Source organism: Sturnus vulgaris, chromosome 9, assembly GCF_052056855.1.
Source record: "Sturnus vulgaris isolate bStuVul1 chromosome 9, bStuVul1.hap1, whole genome shotgun sequence".
Lineage (NCBI taxonomy): Eukaryota > Metazoa > Chordata > Aves > Passeriformes > Sturnidae > Sturnus > Sturnus vulgaris.
This window is the reverse complement of record NC_142251.1, coordinates 5,751,512-5,778,469: the sequence shown is the minus strand read 5'-3', so window position 1 is coordinate 5,778,469 and position 26,958 is coordinate 5,751,512. Positions and strand designations below refer to the sequence as shown.

General features: G+C 41.8%; 2 protein-coding genes across 3 annotated transcripts in view; both read right to left on the bottom strand.

Annotated features, from left to right (window-relative positions):
* Positions 1-10,631, bottom strand: part of CC2D1B (coiled-coil and C2 domain containing 1B) — a 28,026-nt gene extending 17,395 nt beyond the window's left edge. Inside the window, exons 1-7 of one of the 2 annotated variants that reach the window (XM_014870636.2) lie at positions 10,569-10,631; positions 10,117-10,221; positions 7,018-7,159; positions 4,248-4,357; positions 3,424-3,543; positions 2,296-2,433; positions 95-350 (exon numbers count right to left, since the gene is read on the bottom strand). In XM_014870636.2, coding sequence (XP_014726122.1) covers positions 95-350; positions 2,296-2,433; positions 3,424-3,543; positions 4,248-4,357; positions 7,018-7,159; positions 10,117-10,182 — 832 coding nt within the window. In that variant the 5' untranslated portion in view covers positions 10,183-10,221; positions 10,569-10,631. Of the gene's footprint in view, positions 1-94; positions 351-2,295; positions 2,434-3,423; positions 3,544-4,247; positions 4,358-7,017; positions 7,160-10,116; positions 10,222-10,568 lie in introns of those variants that run through there. The other variant, XM_014870637.2, reaches the window with a different exon arrangement.
* Positions 10,632-11,095: 464 nt separating this feature from the next.
* Positions 11,096-26,878, bottom strand: ORC1 (origin recognition complex subunit 1). Its single transcript, XM_014870638.2, has 17 exons — positions 26,816-26,878; positions 25,980-26,084; positions 25,447-25,574; positions 24,109-24,278; positions 23,546-23,927; positions 22,598-22,895; positions 21,142-21,246; positions 20,577-20,769; positions 19,934-20,040; positions 19,111-19,212; positions 18,460-18,631; positions 16,163-16,270; positions 15,264-15,413; positions 13,926-14,045; positions 12,297-12,463; positions 11,975-12,062; positions 11,096-11,467 (listed from the first exon to the last, which is right to left on the bottom strand). The coding sequence occupies exons 2-17, from the start codon at positions 26,066-26,068 to the stop codon at positions 11,273-11,275; spliced, it is 2,574 nt and encodes an 857-aa protein (XP_014726124.2). The 5' UTR covers positions 26,069-26,084; positions 26,816-26,878; the 3' UTR covers positions 11,096-11,272.
* Between the last annotated feature and the right edge of the window lie 80 nt (positions 26,879-26,958).

The following is a 26,958-nucleotide window of genomic DNA, read 5'->3' as shown; positions in this document are numbered from 1 at the left end:
AAGTTCCAACATAAGCAGTGCTTTGCTAACACAAACCTCAGGGAAGATACAGCATTAAAATAAGGTTGTAACTGCTTCTCTCAGATCACAGTACCTGCTTCCACAGTAGCAGCAGCACGACCTTGCAGAGATTCTGATTCCAAATGCTCCCTTGCCTCAGGAGAAGCCTTCTGCTCATCATCTGCAGCACACTCAGCTTTATTCTCTGGTGAATCTCCTGAATTCTCCAGCTCCACTCCCATGGCTTGAGGTACATAAGAAGAACTCTTTCCTGTTGCAACAGGAGGTGGCATTTCTTCCTCACTGATTTTTTTGCCTTTCTTCACTGCAGCCAGCATGGTTTCCAATGTCTGGCATGGAAGGAACAAGAGAGTCAAAAGGCACTTTAATCAGACTTGTTACTAGCATAAAATCATTAAAAGACAAATTCATCCCCTTATACATGACAGGCTCTGTCACATACACCACCACAGACTGCTGCCCTTCAGCTTCCTGTTTTTCTGCAAGAACTTCAGTGCCAGTGAAAGGTGTCCAGATACCAAAACACCACAGTGCAAAGGCCTTGTTATCTAAACCAGGTAACTGCAGGTACCTCAGCACCCAGAATTATTGGAGAGCTGATGTGATCCACTCAGCTTTGTCACAGAAAGTCACCAAGGGAGCCATTTATACCAACTGTACACGGATTTTGTGCATCTTAAAAGTATAATATAATATACTATTCTGAAATGTCACTGCCTATGTGTATCCAGGGAAGGAAGGGGTCTGCAAACCTATTTAATGCAATGAGAAAAGCCATTAAATACTAACAAAGGAAATGTTACCACCTATGGTAAGGAGCTCTCACCATCTCTAACTTGGGTTAACTGCTGCTCAGATCTTTAAAACCCCTCCTCCATCCCAAATATTACCTTCCTCAGAATTTTAATTTTTTAAATTTAATTTGAGGTTCAGACAAAAGACCACCATGCACTTCAAGCCAAAACAAAAGTTTTACTTCTTTCATCTTCCAAAGAAACTGAAATGGAAGCACAGAAAGACAACAACAACAAAATCTCATCAGTGCCAGAATCACTGCTATTTCTTTTTTAGCCATGGCATTGTTGACTTATTGTGTAACAGTGGCAGAGATACCTTGAAATGACTGCATATGAGACTGGGGCTCAGACCAGCAAGCCACTGGCAGCTCCCTCTTCTCCACGGTGACAGACTGAGATTAAAGTTCACAGTTCCAAGAACTACATACAAAAGAGAGCTCCACACCATTTGTTGACATGTCATTTTGCTAGTTAAGTAGCTGTGAGGTCTGAACTGAGATCTGGTCTATTATCCTCAGTTACACTACCCAGGCACAGGGAAACTCCCTATCTTGAAGAATGAAGGAAGTGGCACAGGGAACTAAGCTCATTACTGGATGGAATAGCTGGTTTGTCCATCCCTGTGGCTCTCAGAAAGGCCAGGTGGTTTTGTGTACATTCCTGTCAGAGCTGGCAGGCAGTGGACACACAGAGACCTCTTCCTTGTGCTTTTTCTTCGCCCAGTTTGGCCTCAATTGCTCCCCTTGTACCCCAAGACACCTGGTAGCCAGTGAGCCATTACATCCTGCCCCAGTGCACAGCTCTGAGCTGTACAGCTTTGCTGCTGCCTGAGGTGATGCAGGAGAGCTGCTGAAAGCAACGGGGAGAGAAAGGCCCTGCCCAGCAGTAAACAAGCACTGCAGCTCACTGCAAGCACGCCACCTGCCTGGAACCACGAGAGGCTGGAGAGACTGCTCTTCGCTGCAGTTCTTAATTGCCTTAATCAAAAATCCTGCTCTATTCCTTTTCGAGCACAGCCAACACGCTCAGGGAAAGGCACCACCCGCCTTTGTCTGACAGAAGTGAGTGGAGGGTTAGTACCCAAGGGAAGGCAGCAGTGATGAACTCCAAGGTGGATGTGCTATGTGTATATGGCAAACTCCTAAACTTGCTTTAAGGTAACACTGATCAGTCACTGCAGGTCAAATTCAGATCCAGGCAGGTGGGTTTAACTTCAGCAGGTACCACAAACCCTGCCTCCAGCTACCACCTACCACATTCAACAGAAACAAAGCTGACACACAAAAGGCAGCTGAAGCCACACCTTATCTGTGTGTTTGCTGTATCAGGTGAGTAGTCAGTAACAACAAATGTTTTTAATGTAACACCAGGCAGCACATGAAGATTTCACTCCGCTGTCAACAAACTCACAGAAGAGCACAGTTCAGAGAGCTGGCTTTGCCTCACCCTTCCTCACATCCTGCTGATCCCAACTCACCTTCAGGCCTCTCTCATACCGCCGTACTTTGGCGCTCTCCCCCGACTCCTTCGCGTTAGAAATCGCCGTCCTGTAGTCAGCAATTCTCCCCTCCAGTGTCTGCTGTAGCTCACTGGTAACAGCAGGAAGTGAGGAGGTCTCAGAAAAAACAATAAAACAGATCAAGAAAACTTATTTCATCCTGCTAGAAGAGTTTTCCCACCGCACTGAAAAACAAACACTCCTCTTCTCCACACACACAGGGCTGGGAACTGAGTGCAGGAAGGAACAGCCCCTAAAACAGAGGAGCGTTTGTGCCGCTCCAACGGTCCCTGCAGCCACCTCTGGGCTCTCTCAAAAGCCTCACACAGAAGAATGGGTGGAGACACTTGGGAAACTCTCACTCACAGGGTAATTGGAGCCATGTGGTCGGTGAGTAGGTGAGGAGAACACTGAAGTCTCTCAAACCCCACACAACAGAGGGTGTGAAGAGGTATTTTGGCACAAATCTTGACTTATTCTTTTCTTATTTTTAAACCATACTAAGTTTGCTCCCTTCTGGGCTTCAACCTGGTTTTACAACAAGAGCTCTTTTTCCTCCTCCTACAGCCTGGAATTAGTTCAGTGACAAAAGCAGCCTAAGCAAAGTCATGAGTAGCTACTTGCAAACTCTCCACAGCCAGAGAGACCCTGCAGATGGCTCCTGATGTAATTATTGCCATTATCTCTATAGAAACCCTCTCAATCCCATTTACTAATGGGCCCCATGTACAAGGCACTGGAATCTGTGGCACACAACAGAAACATGCAGTGACTGAATAAAGGATTTGACTGCATGAGGACTGACAAAGTAAGCTGAGACAGATAATGCTACTAAGAAAAAATCTGAACCTATGTCAGAGATGCTGAGTTATAAGATCTCACAATTTCAGCACACTGCTCAATACTCTTAGAGGGAAGATATGAACTCTGGAAGCCTGCACTGCAGTCTGCATGCTCCTATGAATAATGAGGGACAAGACATGCTTGACTCCCTGGAAGACAAGATCTCCCTAGATTCTTGATAAGGACCCTCAGGTTCAGGTGGGACAAGCAGGTGTGACAAGAGTGATTCAGCAAAACTGTCAGGAACACAAAGCTCATTCTTACCTGTGATTGCAGCTCAGGTAGTTCATCTTCTGCTTCAGTTGGGGATGGCTCTGTTGCTGTCATTTCATCTTCACAGCTTCCTGTCTCACCTTCTTCCCCCAGAACTTCTTGCAACTCTGCCTAAGGTAAAAGTAAGAGCCAACAAAAGCCTTTTCCTCAAAATCTTCTCTGTCCTCAAAAGACAAGAATAAAATTAACTCTAAAGAAGATCTGAAGATCTTCCATTCCAGTCTTTTTAAAATTCAGTTTTTATTTTTTTATTATTAATTTAAGCTGGTTCCAGATACCACTGAAAAGCCACAGTGCAGCCCCAGATTACCACATAAATTTGTGGCTGGAGATCTGAAGGCTGGAGAAGTTCAGGGAAGTACTTTTACAAAGATTATGCAAACCTAAATTTCGAATTTCCAAAAAGCCTCCACTAGCAATGGCAGTCAAAACCACTGCTTAACACTCTTCCCTAAACCCTGCCAGTTAGATGAGTCACTGAAACAACAAAGACTTTCTTGAGGTGTTCTCCTAGGCCAAGCACTACTTGAAGCAGTAACAAAATGGTTGCACACATCACTTCAAGGAGACTGTCCCTGGCTGTCTTTCATCAGCTGACATGGAATGGGATTCCTGCTCTTCCCTCAATTCTCTAAGACTCCCACACATATAAATGTTAGGAAACTGCAGGGGGATGGATCCTGCAAAGACTTGCATCTAATGGTGCTTTTGCAATATTTTAGCTTCTCACCACAAAGTTAACAGACATTTTGCTAAATGCAGTTCTGCTAAAAAAAACCAAAACCCTAAAACTTTTTGACAACAGTTATGCATACCAACAGGTCTGTATCTTTCTCCAAGTCTTCATCGTCTGCATCTTCATCTTCATTCAGGTCCTTCATACACTCTGCAGCCATCTTTTCAATATGATCCATGGGCAGAGGAGCTGTAAAAGGAAATCCCAGGGAGGTATAAACCCTAAGGAACAGTTATGCAGTCACTGCCTATAAATCCTGAAGGAGCTGCTACCAGCTGTAAGACAGCAGTGACCTCCCCTCTCGTGCCCCCTTTATTGCACAGTGTTGTAGGTAACTGAGAGTGCACTGATGAATAAAGGGCAAAGACTGGGAAATGAGCACCAGGAAAAGCAGCACTGGTGTTTCTGCTATGACAGTTGAGGCAGGCATAAGACACTTGCACATTTTCTGCACTGCTGTCTCGTGATGATGAGATTCAGCCTTTTCCAAATTTTTCTTGGCTCCTTCATTTTGCAATTTTGCTTCTGGTCTTCATCCTGAAAACTCTACTTAACTCCACATTGCTGAGTTCTCATCTGTGCTTCATCCTGTGCCAACCACATCTTCCTAAACTATCAACTTCCTCCACATGCTCTCAAAGGTGAGGTTGTTTGCCCACAAATCCCAACTGTCCACGTAAATGCCTCTGATACTTCCCTATGCAGACACATGACTGTGACTCACCAGTGGCAGTAAAAGCTGCAGAAAATACAGATCTCCAGGACAGAGCTTTACAGTCAATTTAAATGGATTCCATTCATTCCCTACATTTGCCGAATCAGCTGAAAATTAACCCAGGTACAAAACTGTTTCTGTTCAAATAATCTAATTCACCCCACCAGTGCTTCAGTATTTCTATCAAACACATTGCTCCTAAATTTGACCCTCAGCAAACTCAGGCTGCAGGCCATATCCAAAGGCAAACGGCTATGCAGAAAACTGCAGTGAGGGCAAAAAAAATCTAATCAAGCCTCCTCAGATGGTTTTTCTGCTCTAATCCCATGCAGCAAGATGAGGCCACAATTTCAAACACGAGTGGCTGCCCAGCTGGCACTTATCAAAGAGAGCAGGGATCTCTGTGCTTAAGAGATGTTCCAACAGTGCAGCTTTTGCTGGAGGAGCAGGCCATTCCCCCCTGCCCAATGAGAGCCCTAGGATATAATCCCAGAGGGAATTACTGCACCTGCTGCTCAGCCAAGAACCAAGCACATGAGTTGCACTGGATCCCTTTTTTCTGCCCTTTCCCAGACTGGATTCTCCCCTGTCCTCACTGTAGCTCCTCCTTTCCAGGCAGTGGCCTGCCTGCATCCTGCTCCCACCACTGCACTGGGCCAGGTCTCAGGAGTGCCCAGTGCCAGCTGCTCATCCTCCAAAAGCTTCTAACCCACACATTTCCAATTCTAGCAGGGAAACAGAATAGCTGCACATTACTTTGGAAAATCCTTTTTGAACCACACATTTGGAACAGTAAATGTTAGGCACAGCAAATGTTAATTTTTCACTGTCTGAAGTTTTATTTTCCTCTTATGAATAAAAACACCAAAACAACAAAATAAGTGATGATGATGATGGTGAAAAGCCCTTGAGCTCAAGAGCTTCTAATACACAGATTCATCCTCAAAACATTCTCCTGCATGTTTTAGCCACGAGTAATCTATGTTCAATGGCAGAAGTTCTGCTATTACGCTTATTTGCACAATTATGCTTATTAGCTTTAAGAGTTTACTAAAATTTTGAAATCTGGGGAGTGGAAATTATTTAGAATTTAGTTTCAGATACAAACATGTCCTCTGTCTATCATAAGCTACCATATTTATAGAGTCGTCTTGCCTAAACATTTCAAAGTTCTTCATTTCTCTGCTGCTCTGTGTGAAGCCCCTTCAAATATTAGAGGGAAATTACTGCAGAGCTGCAGATAAGGCTGTAGGTGCACCATCCCTTCCTGCACCTGCTCACACACCTGTAGGTCCCATTTCCCTTGTCCCACTTCAACCACTGGCTGCCACCCCAGCTCAGACAGGCAGGAAGCAAACCTGGATCAGCTGAAAACCTCTCACAAGAACACGGGGTTTATTTTTGCAGAGGAGTTCCTGAACCAGCTCAGCCTGCAGCTCCACAAACACAGACATGCTCAGAGGCAGAGCATGCTCACTGGAGTGCCCCTCACAGCAGCAGCCTTGTTTTGTGGTAGCTTACAGCAAGCCTGTAAAACACTGCAGAGCTGCATGCAAACACCACCAGACTAAATTAACAGATACTTAAAGCACTAAGAATGGTAACAGTCCATTCCAGGAGACACTCTAACCTGTATAACACAAGCTACAGGGTTCTCCAAGTAATTGCATCAGTATTTGCCTCTGAAAATGGGATTCAATTTTGGTTACAGACTCCAAGTAACTAAAAATATAATGTTCGTTATGTAAATTCATTCTTCATACAAAAACAGAAGAAAGACCACATGACAAACAACCCACCCTCCATAAGAAACACAATTTCCCTTCTGAAATCATGTGGCGCCTACTACACCTTTTTATGACTTCATATGCCAAAAAAAGCATGTCTTAATTTAGTCATTAAATGGGCCAGCACCAGAGATCTTTTTCCTATATCTACAAGAACACCAACAAAAAAAAAACTTTCACATTGTTTGTGGAATAACAAATTAAACCTTTCAAAGTAAAGAGCAGTTACAAATTCAGGTTCTACGAGTAATAAAAAACATTTTAGATAAATCTAAAGATTTTTAAAATAAATAATAAATTTAGATAAATTTATTAAAGGTAAATAAAATTCAGATACTTTAACTTACCTTTCACCTTTGGTTTTGGTTTTCCCTCTTTCACTTTTGCTCCTGTGATAGCAGCAAGCTCTGCTTCAAGGTCCCCATCATCCTCACCTTCCTCTGCACCCAGCAGCATCTCCTCAGGATTGAAATCCACAAACAGCCCCAGCTGGAGCCAAAGGAAAACAACAATACAGAATAACAAAATACCCTACAGTTAGAACAAAGGTGACACTCAAAAACGTCACACTGCATGGATTATTTAGACATTTCCATGCGTTCTGAATTCTGCTAATTTTTTTTTTTACAGCCCACTATCACACCACTTCTATTACCACAACAATGCATACCAGGCACCCAAAACTGATGTTAGGTTCATAAATCTTAACACCCCACAAGTATTCCCTTAAAACTCTACACAAACAATTTCTTAAAATCAATCCTATTTAACTCTGACATAAGAAGGTAGAATAAAATGTTTGTTTTAGTGAGCCTCATGGAGCAGATAGCATCAGGGAAGTCCAGGGCAGTGCCTGCAACAGCTAAGCTAAAAAACATTCACTCATCCTTCACACACAACAGGTCTGACATGTGCACACTGCAGAGACTTCACCCTTATCTCTCGAAGAAGCTACATTTATAAACACAAAACTGTTCTGTCTTCTTCTTACATCAGTTTCTAAATCCCATAGAAACAAACACAGCCATTAAAACCCAGCAATGCCCACACTGCACTGGAGAAAACCATCGAACTGGCTGGCACAGATCATCAGCTAAGAGATAACATCTCAGCATTAATAACAGTAATCAGGATGTGACAGTAGGGGTTATCTCTCTCTTGTGGCAAAACATTCCAAAGCACATCAAAGGAATCTCTGGGGTCTTAGGCCAAAAGGTATTCTTTTAAAATGCCATTTTATCAGAGTTTTTGTATTTCTGGTTAAGATACTAACTACCCCAGAAAAAAAAAATCTTAAGTACACTAAGAATTTTTATAAACATGAATGAACAGAATTAGATTCATCCTATGAGGCAGGTGAAGCTTTCCTCAGACTTTTCCAAAGCACAAGCCCTTATTGATCCTCACATGGCCAAGGAGGCAGCACTTCAGCTTCTCCCCAGCACAGGAAACATCAGCTGTCATTATTCTGAGTGCTAGCAATCTCCTGCTGTCTCAAGGATCTGAAGTGCTGCAAGAAGCTGGCTGTCAGTTTATAAATTAATGTAACAATATTTCTTTTTAACCCAGTAGGAGTCAAAGTACCGGTGGCTACTGCCCTGAAACATTCTGTGCCCCTCTTTGGACCATTTTATAATCCCAAAGGAGAATGTGAAAGATACAGCTGAACTACACTGGTTCCAAGGACCAGCAACAGCACTCAAAGTCAGCAGCTGTTTGTTTCCTAGCCCTGATCCTGCCCTTGACATTCCATAAGGCACTGGGCAGATCAGTCAGCCACCCTCTGCTTTATCCATCTCCCAGGTGTAAAGCAAAACTAAAGCATTTGCACACTTGGCTAGAACAGAAGGAAAGTGAGGACAATATTTAAATAGGAAACACTTATAATGGAGATCTAAAGATTCAAGTTCTATGGAACACACATGGACCTTCCATCAATGCACAGAAGGGATCAGAAGCACACAGGACCTGTTCATTACCACACTGCAAGTGTGGACAGTGAAGCAATTGCAGCAACCACGGAAGTCAAGAACACAATTCAGCAGTTCTGGCTCCAAGTCCCAATCCATTCAGTAAGGAATATTTCCAATGAAATTAAGAGTATTGAAGCAATGTTTAATAAAATAGAAAAACTAAGTTATAAAAAGCTTGCAGTTGATACACTGCACAACAATAAACCATTTTAAATTGAATTAATTTGAAAGTGAACAAGCCATTTGTTTCAAGAAACACTCATCCATGCTGTAAGACAGACTGAATAATTAACTGTATTGAATTAGAAATTAGTAAAATACATTAATCAGATCCTTGATTTACTCTCTATCTTTTCAGAATGAGGTTTCTTTTTCTTCCCCAGAAGAAGGAAAGATATTTTTACCTTTTATCTTCTCCCCTGCTCAGATGAACTAAGTTATACACTTTCTCTCTCTCTCTGAGAAATGTAAACTTTCACACTGGAGCCATGGTGACATTATGGATCACTAACTACAGCGTTCTGCCTTCAGTATGAGAACACTGGTTCCTAAGAAATCACTAAAAGATAATATCTTAGCTATTTTCTCTATTCTAATAACCTGTTACATTCCCTTTTCACATTTCTCTATATTCTTACCAGTTTTTCCACCTGTTACTTGCCTCTATTCTACTTTCAAAGGTGTCTGAAATTCCATTCTGGTTCTAACATATTCTTTTACTCTAACTACACTGTTTTTCTGTCAGTTTTCCACCCAGAATTTTGCCTTGACTGTATTTGTAATTTTGACACTGTCGTCTAACTTTCTACACCTGCCAACCATGACTAATTATTGTTTCTCTCCACAAGACTTCTGAAACTCCATCCAAAGGTGAATAAGTATGGAAAAAAAACCCCAGCACATGGACACAACTAAACTCACTCTTATCTACAAGAAAGGAGCATAGACTTATCAGTCTATCTGTTACATGAAAAAATTGCTATACAAAGGGAAAGTAAAATTAACTGTCTCTTCTTTAGCACCTTAATATTCTCTCATATATGTCCCCTATTTGTTACCTGATATTCTGCTGTTCTTATTTCTGTTTTCTTAGAGATGCAAGGAAAACCTCCAGAGAGTCACTGAAGTTATTATTAAATCTCAACATAGCTGGGCTGAGAAAATACTGTAAGCATGAGTCATGAGGTCTCATGCAAAGATTACAGCATTACAACACTGTGCCTTCCCTGCAAGACCTCCACAGCTGCCTATCAGATATTTACTTAAAGAGGAATGCATTAAAGAAGAAGGAAGGAAAAGAGGTACCACACAATCTAATTTTTTCCATGGTCCTGCAATCCTATAACACATGGGAGATTCTGCAGGAAAACAGCAGCAAGAGGTCTGAAAGAGACTATCCTGAGAAGCAGTGGGAATAGGAGGTTTCCCTGCCTGCTCTGCAACCACATCTCCCTGGCCCTTTGCCCTCCTTACCTGCTTTGCAACTGCAGCTCCCTGGCCCTTTGCCTGAGGGCTCTTTTTAGGTCTTCTGCCAAGCATGTTGATTCATGAATTTCAGAGAGCTGCGTCTCTATAGGACTGAGAGCACACGGAACTTAAGTCAGTGCCCTGCCTGTGCCAAGGCAAAGCCCGCCGGACGGAGACGGGCGGCGCGGCCCCGCAGCCTCCCCGGCTCTCCCTCCCTGCCAGGGCTCCCCCACCGTGAGGGCAGCGGGGGCAGCGCCGCGGGACGCGCTCCGCGGGGCCCGGGCAGCCCGGCCCGGCCGCACCCGCGCTCCTCCCGCCCGGCTCGGCGGGACCCGGCGGGCAGGGCCGGCTGTGGGCGCTCCCCGGCCGGCGCAGGGAGAGGCCTCGGGGGCGACGGGCCGGGAGCCGCGCGAAGAAGCGCCGAGGGACCGCCCGGAGAGAGCCCGGCCCTGGCTCACCTCGGCTCCCGCCCGTGCGGCCGCAGCTCCGCCCGGCGCGGCGCGGGGAGGGCCCGGCCGCCCGCGGAGGCTCCGCGGCTGCGCGGAGGGGCGGGCCCGGCCCCGGCTCTGTCCCCGGCACACAGCCCCGGCACCTGATGAGGGGCGATCCCTCATCGTGACCCAGCAGACAAAGGAGATGGGTATTTGAGTGGCACAACTCGCGTGGTATTGTTACAGTCTTCTCCATTCCAATAAAACTAAACTAAAGTTCCTTTTAATTATGTTGGATTGAAAACTGGAAGTTCCTTGTAATTATGTTAGTAAGGAAAAGTTTAAGCACGTTTTAACAATGCCTTTCATTGAGTATGAAAGTCACTGAGGAAAATCTACAGAATGCCAAAGACACCATGAACCTTAAAAAAAACAGCAACGCAATTAATCTTCTTCACATAATCCATCCCAACTTTATACACCTCAATTAAAAGGGGTCCGGCTACCAGCACATAAAAATACTTCGAAAAGCAAATAGTTTAAAATATTTAAAATGCTTTGAAATTAATTCTTTATTATTAAAAACGAGTGCTTTCATACATCAAACAAATTAGCAAAGCATTTAAAAAAATACATTTCACTATTTCCATTTTATCAATAATTAAAAAGAATAAAAATAGACGGTATTTAAAATATTTATACATGCTAAAAGCAATAAAATCTCTTTAGCTTTATTCGTCCCTGAGTGCATACATGACATCGTCCTGGCTGAGGTTCAGTCGCACCCTCATGTGCAGATATTTACTGCTGGCCTCCAGCAGCAAGAGCCTGCAGGCACCAAGTCTCGAACAAATTGCCATGGTTTCTGACACCGTAGGGCTCTGCAGGCCTTCCACCCTGCACAAGGCCACGTGGTGGTGGTAGATCTGTTGGAAAAAAGAAGCACACGGGTTATGTTTACTGCCTGCTGCAACTGAGTGTGCCAAGGTGACATAGAGAGAAGCTGCCTTCTCCCCACATCCACGGGAGGGGAGATGAAACAGCTCCAGCCTGTTCAGATGCTATAATTTTATATAAAAATGTTTAGAAATGCATCTTTCTATAAACATTAACATTTAGCTTCCACACTACTCATGACTACTCCAGAGTCTTCACAGCTCTGGTGGCATCCAGTACTTTATGGATCTACTAAAAAAACCAAAGCTACCAGTGACATATCTGCCTCTATGAAAAAAAACAGTGATGCACAAGTTGGAATCAACTTGCAGTTTTACTCCCTGGACTGTTGCCTGAAAATTTCAGCTTCTCTTTGATTTTTCCTGTTATAAAGCATGTTAGAGTAAAAGCATGAGATGTTTTAACATGCAGGCCAAAAAAAATAAAACCACTTTGTGATCCAGATCACTGGTGTCAGTAACAAAAAAGCCCCATACCTGTTGAACTGTCGCCTCCTCAACTCCTGCCCTGCGAAACTCTGCCAAAATTGCTTTCAAGAAGATTTGTTCGTGCAACGAAGCATTCCTGAGTCAAAAAACAAGACAGACAAAAATCCATCTGTGAATTTCAGAACCCATGAAACATCAGGAGAGAGTCTGGAAGGGAAATTGCTTGGGAACTACATATTTAAACACAGGGTGGCCAGTTTATGTCACAAGTGGCCCTTGTATCACAGCCTGCAACTCTGGCATCACAATTTTTGTTCTTGAAAAACTACTGCTGTGAAAGAGACACAAAAGCAAAGGAAATTATTTTTACCTGATTGCATTGACATATGGTGATGAGAACATTTCATCTATGGCTTCAGTCACATGGGCCATCCTGACCATCTCCGGGGCTCTCTTCTGCCTGGCGAACTCACAGATCTCCGTGGCCCTTCTGCAGATATCCAGGCACCGCCGGGCATCCCCGGACAGCGCTGCCACCTGCAAGGGAACGTGACAGAGTCACGACATTTCCAAACAGCTGGGGACAGAGTTCAGCGAGAATCAACGGACAAACCAACCCCAAACACCCCGAGCACCCAGTGGGAAAGCATCTCTGAACTGCCTTACTGCAATCCCAGATCCTGAACAACAAAGCTTACTGACCAAAAACAACAGAAGCAACTGTCCACATCTCCCACACCCCCACCCTGATCTGTCATTCTAAATTCAAGGCTGAACTTCTTTCTATAACACAGAAGTCAGAGGCTAAAAAAATAATTCAAGGTGTGCAGTTCACTTCGACACCAAAAGCTTTCAGAAATATCAGTTTAATTATCACTGAAGACCTTTACCATAATCGAGGTTGATGCAAAAGGAAAATAAAAAGGGGGGGCTGGCTATGACACCAAAAAACTCAGTTTTTCTATACTCATTAAAATCTGATTTTAAGACTACACTAATAATTTTAGAAGGTCTCAAAGAAATATCCAGGATTTCTACATCTATTTACAGTTACAAGTGCCTGAAAATATTTAGGTGTCTGAAATTTCTGAAACTAAATACTTGTTAAAACCCCAACTGTGCTTTACAGTTTTAATAAAACTATGAACATTCACCACATACTAGAATTGGCCCAGTTTTCCCAGCAGATGCTGGTAATATACAAAAGCCCTAGAACCCAGCTTGTGCCAAGAATGAGAGAAACCCTGTGGAAAATCTAATTGCAAGGTATATTTCTATATTTTCTGAAGAAAACCCATACTAGAAAAACACTGCAATTGTTCCCTCTGCAAAACCATCACTATTACTCTTACAGAGAGGTAGTTCCTTCACAACAAAACACACGCTTGTATTTACTTCTGACATATTTATGAGCACTCTTTTTTAATCCTACAATGATGGAGGATGTTTTGACATAATTTTAATAGATTTCTTTAATATAGAACTGCTAATATAGCACGTTAGCAGAGTACATATCTCAATCTGAGAAGCTACTGATCCCCAATGCATTACTTATGTTTTGTACAACTGAGAATTAAGACTTGCACACAGAACAGGCATTATCTATTATGACAAGGGACTAAACATCTTGAGAAATAAAATTAATAAGGCTATTTCCACTGCCACTGGCATGCTATCTTTTTCAGGATTCTCCAATGACTCACATTATGCTAAACAGTGGAGACAGTTGACATCTTATCATCACGATTCTTGTCATGCCTTCAGCTCTTGGAATATGCTGCTGCCTTCTCAGAGTAGGTGGAAAAAGCAAGGACACTGCTCTAGCAATGTCTTCTGAGAAGATACCCTGAATAAAGTATGATCTAATTGTGCCCCACTTGCCTCCAATACAGAACACAACCACACAACCAGGTCTAATAGCTGTTACAAAACTCTCCCTGCTGTCCCCACGCTTTTCACCTGGCGCAACATGAAGGACATTTATCTGCTCTGTGCTCACCTTTCTGGAGACCAGCTGAACTGCATCTTCTTCAAATGCCTTCACACCCTTCAGTCTGGATGAAACGATTTGCTGTAACTGTTTGTAGGTGTAGGGCTGAAAGGACATTCTGGTGAGGCCCTACAACAAATGACACAACACAGTGAGAAGTCTTTGTGGTGCTGGAAAACTCTCAATTGCTCAAGCACGGCCTGTGTGGTTACTTTTACTTTTTCTGGTAGGAGCAATCAGTCTTTCACTTCCTTTCCCTCCTAGTGACACACTTTGATCAATCACATTTGTGAAACAAATGTATAAATCCACAAAACTGACTTGGTGAGGATCACTGGTTGGATCTGGATCTCCCCACTGAAAGGCCCAAGGAGCAAATGAAGCTGCTATCAGAATTCAAATTTCTCTTATGAAAAAACTCTTAAACAAATCAAGCTCCCCAATACAAAAATATTTTGATTACATCTGTCTACACGTTATTTTTTAATACAATAACAGCAGCAGCCGTGGAAAAAAAAAATCAGTGTTTCCTTTAGCAAATCTGTATATGTGTGTTGACTTCAAGTTAGCCATCAGCCAAGAATTAAAACCCTCTTTTGGCTCAAGCTAATAAGGACTGCCCTCAGATTAGAACAATCTATGTTACAAATGGTGCACTACCTGTCATCCTACAGGAGACCTGAGTTTTGAATTTCTTATGCAAAACTTCTCTTGTGACTATATGGACTCAGCTGATCTGCAGTGGGTTTAGTGGGTGGGGGAAAGCAATTCACACCCTGTGGAGCTGTTTTTGAGTCATGGAAGGATAAAGGCACAGAGCACTGTTTTTGCAAATCTCTTTTCAGAGCTGTGGTGAGATGACCTAGGAAAACATATTCAAAACAAGTGGAGAGTGCATCCAATTTTCTTTGTTGGATAACTTTATATAATCTACCAACTGATAATGGCAAACAGAAAAGTAAGTAGGTTCCTGGAATGAAAGGGGAAAGAGGAAGGGAAACCAGAAGAGAATTCTTCTGAATTCCACAGTAAGCAGCTTAACCATAAAGCACAGCATTTGATTATCCAGATTTTGACATATTTTAAAAGGCATCCATATTCTTATTTCATTTTTACAAGAACGTAGTGTACATACACAGCATAATACATGATTAGCAAACAGGCTCATGAACTTACTTTGCTAAGATTTATATGTTCATTATCAACCCTCTGGAGAGGGAATTATAAAAAACATTGTTCAGCTTCTGATATAACCAATCCTCCTTTTCTACTGGATTGCTTTTGATCGCATCCAGTATTTAATCTGTTCTCCTTTTATGGGATAGCAACAGAACTGCTAGGACATACCAGCCTGCTCGCCACTCTGTTCATCATGATTCTCTCTGGCAGGTCCATGGTGTTGGCAATGGCCAGGATGATTAGCTTGGAGTGCCTTTGGGTTGGCCAGTCAAATAAATTGTACATCACGTTCTGCTTCCGGGTCCACAGCAGGTCAAGCTGCAGAGATAAAGAGAGAAGAATCAGACTGGAAAAAAGAATGGCCTCTTATTTACAATACCTGATGGGGGTTTGAGAACCAGCTCTGCCACAGAAGATGTCTCATGTGATTCTGAACAAGCTGTCTCTGTTGCCTTTCCTTTATCCATCTACTAGTAGGACTGCATTTGCTGAATTAGGGCTCTAATCTCTTTTGGAAAAGCACGCAATTCTACTGGATGCTTGAACAGTAAATGTTAAACAGTTGGAGTTTTAAAACACTACTGTGATACTAATCCTACATCTAACAAGATTAAAAGACCCTCCAAGTGAGAGCCTGAATTAGCTTACAGCAAAAATAAGAGTGCATATGATTATTACTGAACATAGCACATTCAAGGTTTTTCAAAATTGGGTGTGACTTATTTCTCTGTGAGTTTTCCCACTGGAAAAGCAGCAGCTTCCAGACAAAATACAGTTGAATCTTCTGGTATTTAGAATTGACAAACAACTTATTCTGTGTCTTGGAATAACAAAACATAAAACCAATATGAAATCCAAGGCAGAGAACAACATGGCAACAGGATACTCAGCTTTTTTAGGAAACTGAATTTAAATAGGTAAGAGGAACTATTTGTGTCTCCTCTCTCCTAAGTCTATTCCTGTTACATCACATGTGATGCACTCAAAGCATGCATAATTTTCCATCCACCAAAAACTCACTTCTTACAATCCTTGGAGGAAAGAAAACAAAGGATTCTTTGTCTCACCTCATCCACTATCAGCACTGTTGTCTTCCTTTTTGGTCCAGGTGTACTGAACAGCTTTGCCAGCAGTACTGCAGCATGGGTTGCTGTCACCTTCTGACCTGTCAAGAACTGCACAAGGATTGAACAAATATTGCAGATTATTCACAACAAACCCCTGGAAATACAAAGTTTGACTCCATTCAACTTTGCCTTTCCTTAACAATCAACACCAAGCACCTGGATTATTTTTTACATGGAGGAGTAAAAAAAAGGAGAAAGTAGCCCATAAGACACTCTGGTCTACCAAGAACTGCCCATAAAGGAGAAGAGAAACAAAACAATGCACAGCTAAAAAGAAAGGCCCACAGAATTCTCTGCAATCTTAGAATCATTAAGAAATCCTGAACCCACCCAGTCTAGAGGGCTCTAAACCCAGCATATCTCAGGGTATCTCTTAATGCACACACCTACTGAAAACCTAAGTCAGCTGACAAGAACAGCCTGACTTGAGTAATCTTGGACTGCTATTAAAATTCTAATGAATCATCATCAGGATCTATAATTAAATTTATTCAACGGTGAGCTAAAAAAATACCTGCAATACCTTTTGCAGCTATGTAGCAGAACAGATGAGCTGACTGTACATTACCTCTTCCTTGGAAGTCCTAAGATATCCAGAAATCAAAGCATGACATTTCAAAATTACACTGCAGATGCTGAATCAATTGTTCATCATAGTGCAAAGTCCAGGAATAATGCCAAATGGAGACTGCACTTGAAAACTGTATTTATTTTCTAAAATCTCTTGTAAACCTATGATTTGATAATTACTAAATAAGCCAGAGCACAAGATTAATGTATAATCTCTACTAGATTCATGTTTCCAGTTCAGTCAGGACAGTCAAATCAGTCACAGAAAAGAGATGAATCCCAGAGAATCCTGATTCTACAGCTCTGGAGCTGAGTATCCAATATATCATGGAGTTCAGTTGCTGTGGTGGAACTGCACTCCTACTGTACCCAGGTATTTAACCCTCTCTCTTTCATCTGTCCAGGGCTCCCAGTCCCTGTTCCATCTCTAAACTTTCTGCAGCAGTGAGGAAACTGCAGAAGGGAAGCTCCAGAATCTGCTTCAGTCATGCAAAGAGAAACATCAGCAAAGTGGATCTCGACCTGCAGCCATCAGGAGAGCAGCAGCAGTAGCAGCTCTTAGGGTTCTTTGACAGTAGCTGAGGCATGAGGAATTGGGGAAGTACGTGGTTCATGGGACTTTGTACTCCCCTAAAGGATATTTCACTGGGCTACCTTAGAGTTCAGGACCAGTGGGGGGCAACAGATTGTACTTCCAAAGGCCTATTCTTTATTCATTTTTAGATTTTATGCTGAATGGGATAGGAACAAAGGATGTTAAAATGCATTCACACGACCATGAAATAAGGTAATTGTCAGGAAGCCTTTCACTATGCTAAAGAAACTCAGTGGCCTGGCCTCAGCAAATCCCTCAGCAAGACACTGTCTAAGCTGGTTTGAGGAAAGGATGCGAATATGCAAATTTAACTCCCAACTATGAGGATAGGAACATTAGAACACTAATGTATGCCACTCCCTGCTCAGAAAGATGATGTCAAACATAAATAAATGGAGCAGAAGTTTATATGAAAATGGAACAGATGCTTCAGGAAATCATTTAATTTCCAGGTCACTGGTTTAAAGTTAGCCTAGACTGAGAAAGCTTTTGAGCAGTTACTGTCTAATGCCTACTGGGTGATCTTAATCCAGTCCTCAGATTAATTCCCACCTATACAACACAAGCACAGTCAGGAGTCCCAGATGGATACTGCAGACTGGTTTTTCATGGGTATCAGAAATACACTTTTGTTGACTGAGGTGGCCCCTCTTTAGCTGAATTACTGTTATGACTGACCAATTAACCATTAAGACCCCCTCAGTAATTATTCTACTGCTATGCTGACTTTTAGGTTGTCACCTTAGCAGTTTAAGCAGACGTGCAGAAAAAGTTACACCATAGGAAAATATAAAAAGCTAGTTTAGATTTTTTTTAGATGAGTAGATACAATAAACCAGGTTATTCCTCAGCCACTACCCTTATGCAGCAGAAAGCAAAACAGTTCAAGAAGCTGATTAAGGCTTCAAGTTAATTATTTTCTAATCTGCTCTAAGATAAAAGCACACAGTCTCTGGGAGGACCTGGGAAGTACTGATAAGTGCATTGAACACTGTAACATATCAAGGATCTAATGGTAAAATGTAAGATCTCTTCTTTCAAACCTGGAAGCCACTGAAAACACTTTACTTACCTCTAATATCTGCACATAGGCTTGATGAGGGTCTGTCAGCTTCATGCCATTGATCTCCACAAACTGGAATGGTGGCAGCTCATCATTTTCTGCAGCTTGCTGAAGACACCGAATTACTTCATGAACAGTTGCAGTTTTACCTGTTCCAGGCACTCCAGAAATGTACATGCATCTACAAAAGGAGAGTACCTCTTCAACAGCCTGAGCAAAATGGTAACACTCTTGGGATTAATGAGCTGGAATTCCTGACCTCTGACACTTCAGGCAACTCACTACATCTTACTTTATTTGCAAGCTGGGATACATAACAGCTTGGAGGATCATGAGGATTTTTATTACTAATGAAGCAATTAACAACCTAAAACATTTTATAAATGTAATTTACCTTTTGAAAAAAATAAATAGTTTTTCAGACTTCTAAAACTTACTAGTTATAATTTGATCTTTAATTTGAATCTGTAGAATAAAGAAGCCCACATTATTTCTACACACAGCACCACTTCAGGAAGAAAAATACCAGAAAAATTGAGTGAGGAACTTTAAGTGATGGTAACTTTTTAAATATAAGTAATAAATATAAAGTAAAAATATATCATCTGACTGCCGTTATGCCGTAAGCAGAGATCTTGGTCACAGTCTTGCCAAACTCACCCTCCTGTGCCATCAATGAGTTTGCTTTCCACAAAGTTATAGATATCCTGGAATTCTTCCTCACGACAAGGCAGAGATTCTGGGATAGCAGAAACATGCAGCCTTTGAATTAAAAAAGAAAAAGAAAATTTAAATTGTCATTCTCTCTGAACTGATGCAAACAAACAGGCAGATGCTCACCTTCCTCCCATGCGGAGTTTTCCTAATCTCTCTTACAAACTTATAAGTCTGAGCATCAATGTCAAGTATCCCAAAAGAAACAGCCTAGTCTCTCTCTGTGTGCTCTTAATTTATGCAGTAATAAAGATCCATCTGTTTTAATTCACAAACTATTTATGACTCAGTGCAGAGATAGGATAAAGCAGGAGAGACTGTTTAAAGGAAACAGAACTAAAACCCAGTTTGAAAGACAGACCTGACTGCCTTTGCCTTTTTTTCCCTACTGTGAAGATCTACAGTGATACCTGTAAAGCTTTTTCATGTACCAAGAACAGACAAATATTGTACCTTTACAATCTAAAGCTAATCAGAGAGGATCTTTGTTTTTCTAATGTTGCACAGAATAAAGATACCTAGTTCTGAAGAACTTAGCATGGACTGGTTAAAATAATTTGAAATTGCAAAAGTAGTATCGTAAATACTACCATTATTTGTAAATCTAGTATCGTACTGTAAATTATTAAATACTCCTCCTGGATCAGAACACCATGCATTTTTACCTATTTTATTCTAAATGGTAAAGATGACATTCCCCATTTCAGCACAGCCTACTGCTATGTACACCTGATGCAAAATAAAGCTGATTTTCCTGAGCCCAGGTTACCTTAATCTGGCTTCCTCCAGTACACTGGTTGGTTCCTGGGCTGCCTGCATGCGCTTGGGAATTTCTGGAGTTGCATTCCGGGGTGTTCTGGGTGTTCCTTTTAAAGGCTGCAAAGAGAAATTATAACCTCCATCAGATTTTCTATAAACAGTAATTTCTGTTGGGAACAAATCATCGATATGAGTTTCCTAAACATTACTTATGCCAGAATACAAGATGAACTGAGAACGAGTACTTACACAGGGAATTACCAAACAGTTCTTATGGCGTTTTCTTCCTAAGAGAAAAAGGGAACTGGAAAGGGGGTGGTTGCAATTACACCTTTTAACTGTCTGAAGAATTTTTGAGTTGTTATGCCTTTTCTGAAGTGCTGCATAACAGAATGATCTGGTTCTTAAGAAACAGCATCCAAGCCAGTCATTTCCTTGTTTAGGCTACAGTTTTCTGATCAATATTGTCACAATATTCACAACATGAAAATGGTTTATATATTTGCATAACCTACTCATATCAAATATTAAATTAATCCAGATAATGCTTCATTAAAAGCTAAAGGGTTCAGATACCTCTGGTACACAGGCATCAAGCATTTAAATAACTCGCTCAGAAATAATAAAAATAGCTTTTTTATATGGAACCTTACAGTTTTCCTCGGTGTCTTTGCAGGAGTGTGAACTGCTGACTTCCTTGAAGATTTTGGGGTGCTGAATATTCTGCTGGATTTAGTTTTCTTTTCTGGTGTACAGGGCACATCATCATCATCATCATCCTCTTCCTCACTACTTGAGGAGTAGGAACTGTCAGAGCCAGACAGAAAATCTTCCTGGTCCAACATACTATGAGAAACAGAAATTACTTGATTTAAAAAAAAAAATACAAGCCTACACATCACAGAGCAACATTTGTACACTTTCAGCTTTTTCTGGAGTTCTTGTAAACAGCAAGCCAAAACGTTTTCCACTTCAGCTGCTAATTTTCCATGGCTTTTTAACAGACTGGTTTAAAGGAAGTCAGTTTTCTGAAGAACACCAAGAGTCAGCTTTATGTTTCTGAACATAAACTAGTTTTACTCAAGTTGCAGTTAAGCTGTGCTTCTAGAACCATTTGCATTTCAATATTAAGCCAGACAAGCTCTCAAGGCTTCAAGCTCTCATGGCTTCCAGCTATCAGCAGCAATCTGAAGAGGAGATCATGGCAGCAGGGTTTACCTGATCTGCTCTGCAATGAGAGCACTGGTTTTCTGTGCACATGTTCTGCGAGAACGAGGGGTCAGCACAGGGCTCTGGCTGCTCGGTTTCTGATATCCACCTAAACTGGAAAGAAAGAAAACAAAGCTGGTTGTATTCCCTCTCTTTGCATCACACTTGTAAGGACACAGAGAAGGCCTTTCAAACTTCAGGCTCAATTGTTACCACTGTCCATCCAGCATGAATTCTTACTTGTTATTTACAGATGGGCTATAGCATGGATGCTGGCAGCACAATTTCCCCCCCTTCTTGCACTGTGTCTTTGATACATATTTGCCAAGGAAAACAAAATATTTGCTGTATTTTGCACTGCCAAACTGAAGGGACAGAGGCTCAGAACAGCTGTGGTTTTATTTTATTAAAAAGTGAGGTTTTTTGCCTATTTTTTCTTCTCAAGAGAAAGATAAGAAAAAATATTTCCTTTGGGCATCTCCCTTTGGAAAGTAGTTTTCTTTTTGTGTTTTGATACTTCTTGGTTGTCTTCCTGAGTTGCTTCTTCATCCCTGCCACTGAAATATTCTACTGGTTCAAAGTACACACTTAGATGAACTACAGATGCTTTTATTATTTGTTGACAGTTCTTAAAAGTCTTTTTAGATCTATAAGTACTACTGAAATGTCATTACCTTATCAATGAAATGTAAACATTTTCATGCTATATATAATTAGGGACAAAAAAAGAAAGGCAGAAATTCCATTGTTGCACCCACATCTTTACTCTTGGAAAGGAGGAGAAGGACTGCTTTCTGGCTTCTTGCAACATTTTGCACAATAAAGTCTGTTCCATTCTTATCCTCACTCAGTTTATGCCATTTTTAAAGACTGTGTGAAGATATACTTGAATAGTTGCGTTGCGCTTTTTGGGCTTTGATTTCTTTCCTACATGAAAATTAGCATGGAAGTATACATAAAATTCTCATGAAGACTCTCCTGAGGCCAATCAAACCACTTTCTACAGTCCAGCATCCCTCAACACTTGTCACTAGTTGGGCACATCTGAGCCTTCATAATGGAGTGCAGGGAAACAATTTTCATCCATGTTGATGGGTACAATCATCACGAGAACAACAATCAACATGGCTTCAGTTTCCTTTCACATCATCCTACCATTCCCATTTCCAACATCATCTCTCTGTTCTTGGAGCCATGAACTGCTTTTCTGTCTGAAAAGTCAAGTCCTCTTTGGATCTCCCTGATCATTCATTCACCTCCAAGTAACATTTTCTAAAGCTTCATCACAGTGCACTTGTCACTGCTGAGGCTCTCCCCCTTCTCTCCTTGCTCTCCACAGGCAAAACACAGCACATGCAGAGACTTCACCTACTTTTCTCTCCAGAAGTCTTCCACAAATGTGTTTTAAGAGAGCTTCATACAAATAGAAATCCCATGCAAAAATAATAAAAATGCTGTCACTTACGATGGAAAGTCTTCTTTCTCAGGAAGATTCTTGTCTTTATCAGGGAAATCTTTGACATTGGTGTAGGGGGACAATCGCATGGTGTCACTGAACCTCTGACGGCGCTCTGTAGTCTCAGCTTCTGACTTGGACTTATCACTGCTGCAGGGGATCTTTGGTGGTGAGCCTAAAATGTCACTTGTGAATTTCACTTTTCTTTTAGTGGCTGTTGGCTCTAATGGTGCTATGGCATCACAGTCATCATCTAAAAGACCCAAAACTTCACATCCCAGCAGCCTGCCTTTGGACCTTGTGGGACCTAGAAATGAAAAGCAAAATGAACTTTTGTCAGGCTTCAATATGGCTGGTTTGGTTCACTTTCAGAAGACATGGTACAGCTGGTGCAGTGACTGTTGTTTAAACGAAAGCAGATGGACATTTCACTCCAGGAACAAGGAACTGGATCACTAGAAGGCACTTCCTCTGAAAAATTACTAAACAGAAGGAAGAGAAACAGATTTTTTCAGCTTTCTAACCCACCTCCATCACTTAGAACTTCAGTTCCATGTTGAAAATCCTGCATGTTACACAGGAGCAAATGTGCTTATTCAACCAGCTGAATGTAAACATTTTAGTACACAATTAGTCAGAAAATTAAAGCAAGTGGGACATTCTGAGGTCAGGTGAGGCTGCTTGGTAGCATTTCAGTCAACAAGCACTTTCATTTGTATTTATCAGATATAAATAAAGCATTTGCAGCAGCAGTTGGATATATATAGCAGAGTTCTTGAAACAACAGACAAGACAAACAAGTGATGCACATACAAGGTTTGGGCTGATCCCAAAGCCCGAACAAGGTAGCTAAAAATATTGATGTTGAATGTTAACAACAGTCTGAACTAGCCAAAAGGGAGAAGCACAAAACATACACAGAATTACTGAATGAAGAGAGTATTGCCATATACATACTGTTTAACTCCAGTTTCTTCCTTGCTGTTGGGGTTTTGATATCATTATGAGCCACCCTTTGAGAATGCCTCTCCTTAGCAAGGGAGGACTTAGAAGAAGAATGTTTGGATTCTATTTCCATATCAACCTTTTTTGGTTTTGTGGCACTCCGAACAACACTCTCCATCTCTTTTTTCACAGGTGTAAGGATGTCTGAAGAAATAAATGGTTTTGAAGAGTTTGTGATGACACTTCTTTTCTTGTTAGCTTCTTTCAGCTTAGAGAATGTGTCCGGGGACAAAACCTTAAAGCACTTCCCATCCCAAGACTGTTTGACATAGAAAGTTTGTTCCTTGTTTAATTTAATAAGAGGCAACTCCTCACCCAGATGTAGTGGCAATACCTGCAAAATCAGAAATATCAAAACACACATACATTAACGTTTACTGTTAATTTAGAATTCAGTGATTTTCTATTTACAGATCTTATTACTGCAAGTCATGCAATCCTTAGTTTCTAATTTACACCAAGGGCTGTTGCTGTTTCTTTCTTCTCTCAATGTGTAGAAGGCTTGCAGTACATACCCTGATGCTTTTAATAATGGTCTCTGCAGCTATATCAGTGTCATAGCCAAGAACTTGATCGAAAAACACCTCCTGGGCAGAAATCTCTCTTTTAAGCAGCTTCCGTTTGTTCTGAGGTATCTCCTCCAAACGACAGAACCATTGCACAACTGCACGTTTGTGCTGAGCACCTGCAACAAGGAGAGGAAGTCAGGGAACATCAGAATTTTAGTGTCACAAATAGTGCCAGACTTTAGCTGAAATGCCAGCAAGGGTAGAAATCCTTCCTGGACACAGGTGAGAAAGATCTGGTAAGAGATTTGCAAGTCCCATTTTCTAAGCTCAATTAAAATGTCTGAGTTGAGAATTTTAACGGCTGAGGTAACAGGGTCTCAATCACAAAAATACTTGGAGACTTGACTACCAGTTCTCCATCACAAACAAAGAGGTTCCTTATTTGCATAGATGTGATCTCCTCAAAGCCTGCTAGCTAAAAGCAGTGACATAAAAGGAGAACCGAGAAATTTCAGGATGCTGTTTGTAGTGCCACTGTACTTTGAAAAGCCAAAAGCATTTTTTTCACTGGCTGACAAACCAGGGAATATTGCTGATGAAATATCTTGTTTTCAAGGAAGTTTCATTGGTTTTGTTCCACCATGAAAAGAATATTCAGTTGTTCTACAAAAAACTGTATTAGTAAATAAATAAGATGGAATTATATTAATGTTTTTTAAAAGGTAAAGATTATTAAAAACCTCAAAATAGTACTATTATCACACAAAAAGTTGCTCAAAGTAATCAATACAGCCAATGAGTAGCTCCCAACTCAGACTCAGACAATTTTTGTACCACCCACCTTTCCATGATGTATCTTTTTGTATCTATCTCTGTACAAACAAGTAGTTCTACAAGGAACAGAAGTAGGAAGTCCCATTTATTCAACCTTGTACTTTTTTTTTAAATTAAAGGCATTAAATGACTGATGTCTAATGAGATGCAAATTCCAGGGCTGCAGTACTCTTGCTCCATTTGGATTCTCCAATTTCTAAATAAAGCATGAGTTCACACTGTCTTCCTCAAGGGCCACTGCTTTTAAATCAGACAGTTACATAAAAAGACTGTAAAAAATTACAGTGTGCTTAAATTTCCATTTATGTATCAAATTTAGCTGAAATTAGCCATCAGTCCCAAATATTTGGGAGAACATGTGAATACAGATGCAATGATTACCAAAAGCTGATTTTCTTAATAAATTAGGCCAGTGACATAGTGTTAATGCTAACTAGGACCCTGTGAAAAAGGTAACTTTAAAGCATTTTAACATTTCTCACATATAACGTCAGTTTTTAGTTTTCTTACCATCTTCATATAAATCCATGAGCTGTGCCACATAAGGCTGATCTGCATTTACCCCTTCTACCAAAATAAAGTCACCAAGCTGTATACAGGTTTCTGTTTTGCTGCTTTCTGATGTAATAAGGATCCCCCTAGAAAGTGACAGACACAAGAAGATTAAGAGAATTTCATATTATTCATAATTCACGTATCATTAAGCCAAATGTCCTAACTAACTTTACAGTTAGTTTTGCCCTTTCTTGCAATGCTTAGCTCCCTGATTAGAAGCTTTCATATGTAGTTCAATTAGTTAAAACTTATGCATAGATTTGGTTAAATGTTTTTGCTTATACAGTATACAGTTTATATAATTCGAGAGCTTAGTGACAATGCTTTTGTTACATATATTACATACATATCTTATAGTGTCACAACAAAAAATGCTCAAAATCTTACTCATATTGTCACTGACTGCCATGTTAGACTAAACGATGTCAGAAAGGTAAAGAAATATCAATTACATTTCCCTTAGCAAAACAGAAATAAACGTTATTTACTTGTACTGGGAAGTCCTCAGCTTTCGGTCTGAACCCAAGGGTTTTCCATACCAGGAGTAGGTGAGTTTGCTTTGCTGCCGGGTGTTCATGATTTCCAAGGAAAAGCTAAAACAAATAAACAAAAAAAGTTAAGATAGGAAGATACACAAAACCGCTATCAATTCTTCCGGTGGCTGACACAGAGAAGTCCACTTTTCCAAAACCCCAAACACTCCTCCCCGAGGGATGAGGGAAAAAAGGAAGATATTTAGGAGTGACTTGCTCCTCAATTCCTTTTCCATTTCCCCGGGGCTCCCCGGCCCTCACCGCCATGGCGGGGCCGGCTGCCCACCCCGGGGAGACCGAACCTCGCTGCGAGCTGCCTGAGACCTTTCACTTTCGCTCAGTTCTTAGGGTTTCGTTTTGGTTTTTAATTCCTTCTTTTTTCTTTTTCATAAGTAAGAATCTTCGTCTGGAAAGTCGAAGAAAAGCCATACACAGCCCGCAGTCCGTTCACCGGCCCAGCCCGGGCGGCACATGGCGGCTGAGGGGCCACTGTGAGGCGGGCGGGACCCGCTGAGGGACAGAGAGGAGCTCCGGCAGCACCGCAGCACCACAGAGCCACCGACCCCGCACAGCCCCTCCCTGAGCCCTCACACAGCCCCGAGCCGGCCCGATCCCCTCACAGAGCGAGGGAGCCTGAACACACCACAGCGCTCTAGCCGCCCCCACCTCCCCGCTCCCCGTCCCAGAGGACGCTGCACAGGATCGTGTTCTGGGATATCTCTAGGGAGAGAGGGTGCCCAGCCTGTCCTAGCGCGCTTTGTCCCCTGCGTCCCCTCACGGCCCCAGCTCACCGTGTCCCCTCAGCGCGTCCCGCCGGCACCGCGATAGAACTTCGCGCCAAAGCGCGAGCGGAGCCCCGCCCCCGGCGGCGCGCGCGCACGGGGCGGGCGGAGGCGCGGCCCCGCCATGTTTGTGCCGGGCGGCCGCGGAGGAG

Excerpts from the sequence above, each read along its gene's own strand:
- ORC1 (XM_014870638.2), bottom strand. The coding sequence starts at position 26,068 with ATGAACACCCGGCAGCAAAGCAAACTCACCTACTCCTGGTATGGAAAA. Across the intron at positions 25,575-25,979 it reads CTGAGGACTTCCCAGTACAA|GGGGATCCTTATTACATCAG; the intron begins GTAAATAACGTT and ends GTCACTTTCTAG. Across the intron at positions 22,896-23,545 it reads GAAGAAACTGGAGTTAAACA|GTCCCACAAGGTCCAAAGGC; the intron begins GTATGTATATGG and ends TTTCATTTCTAG.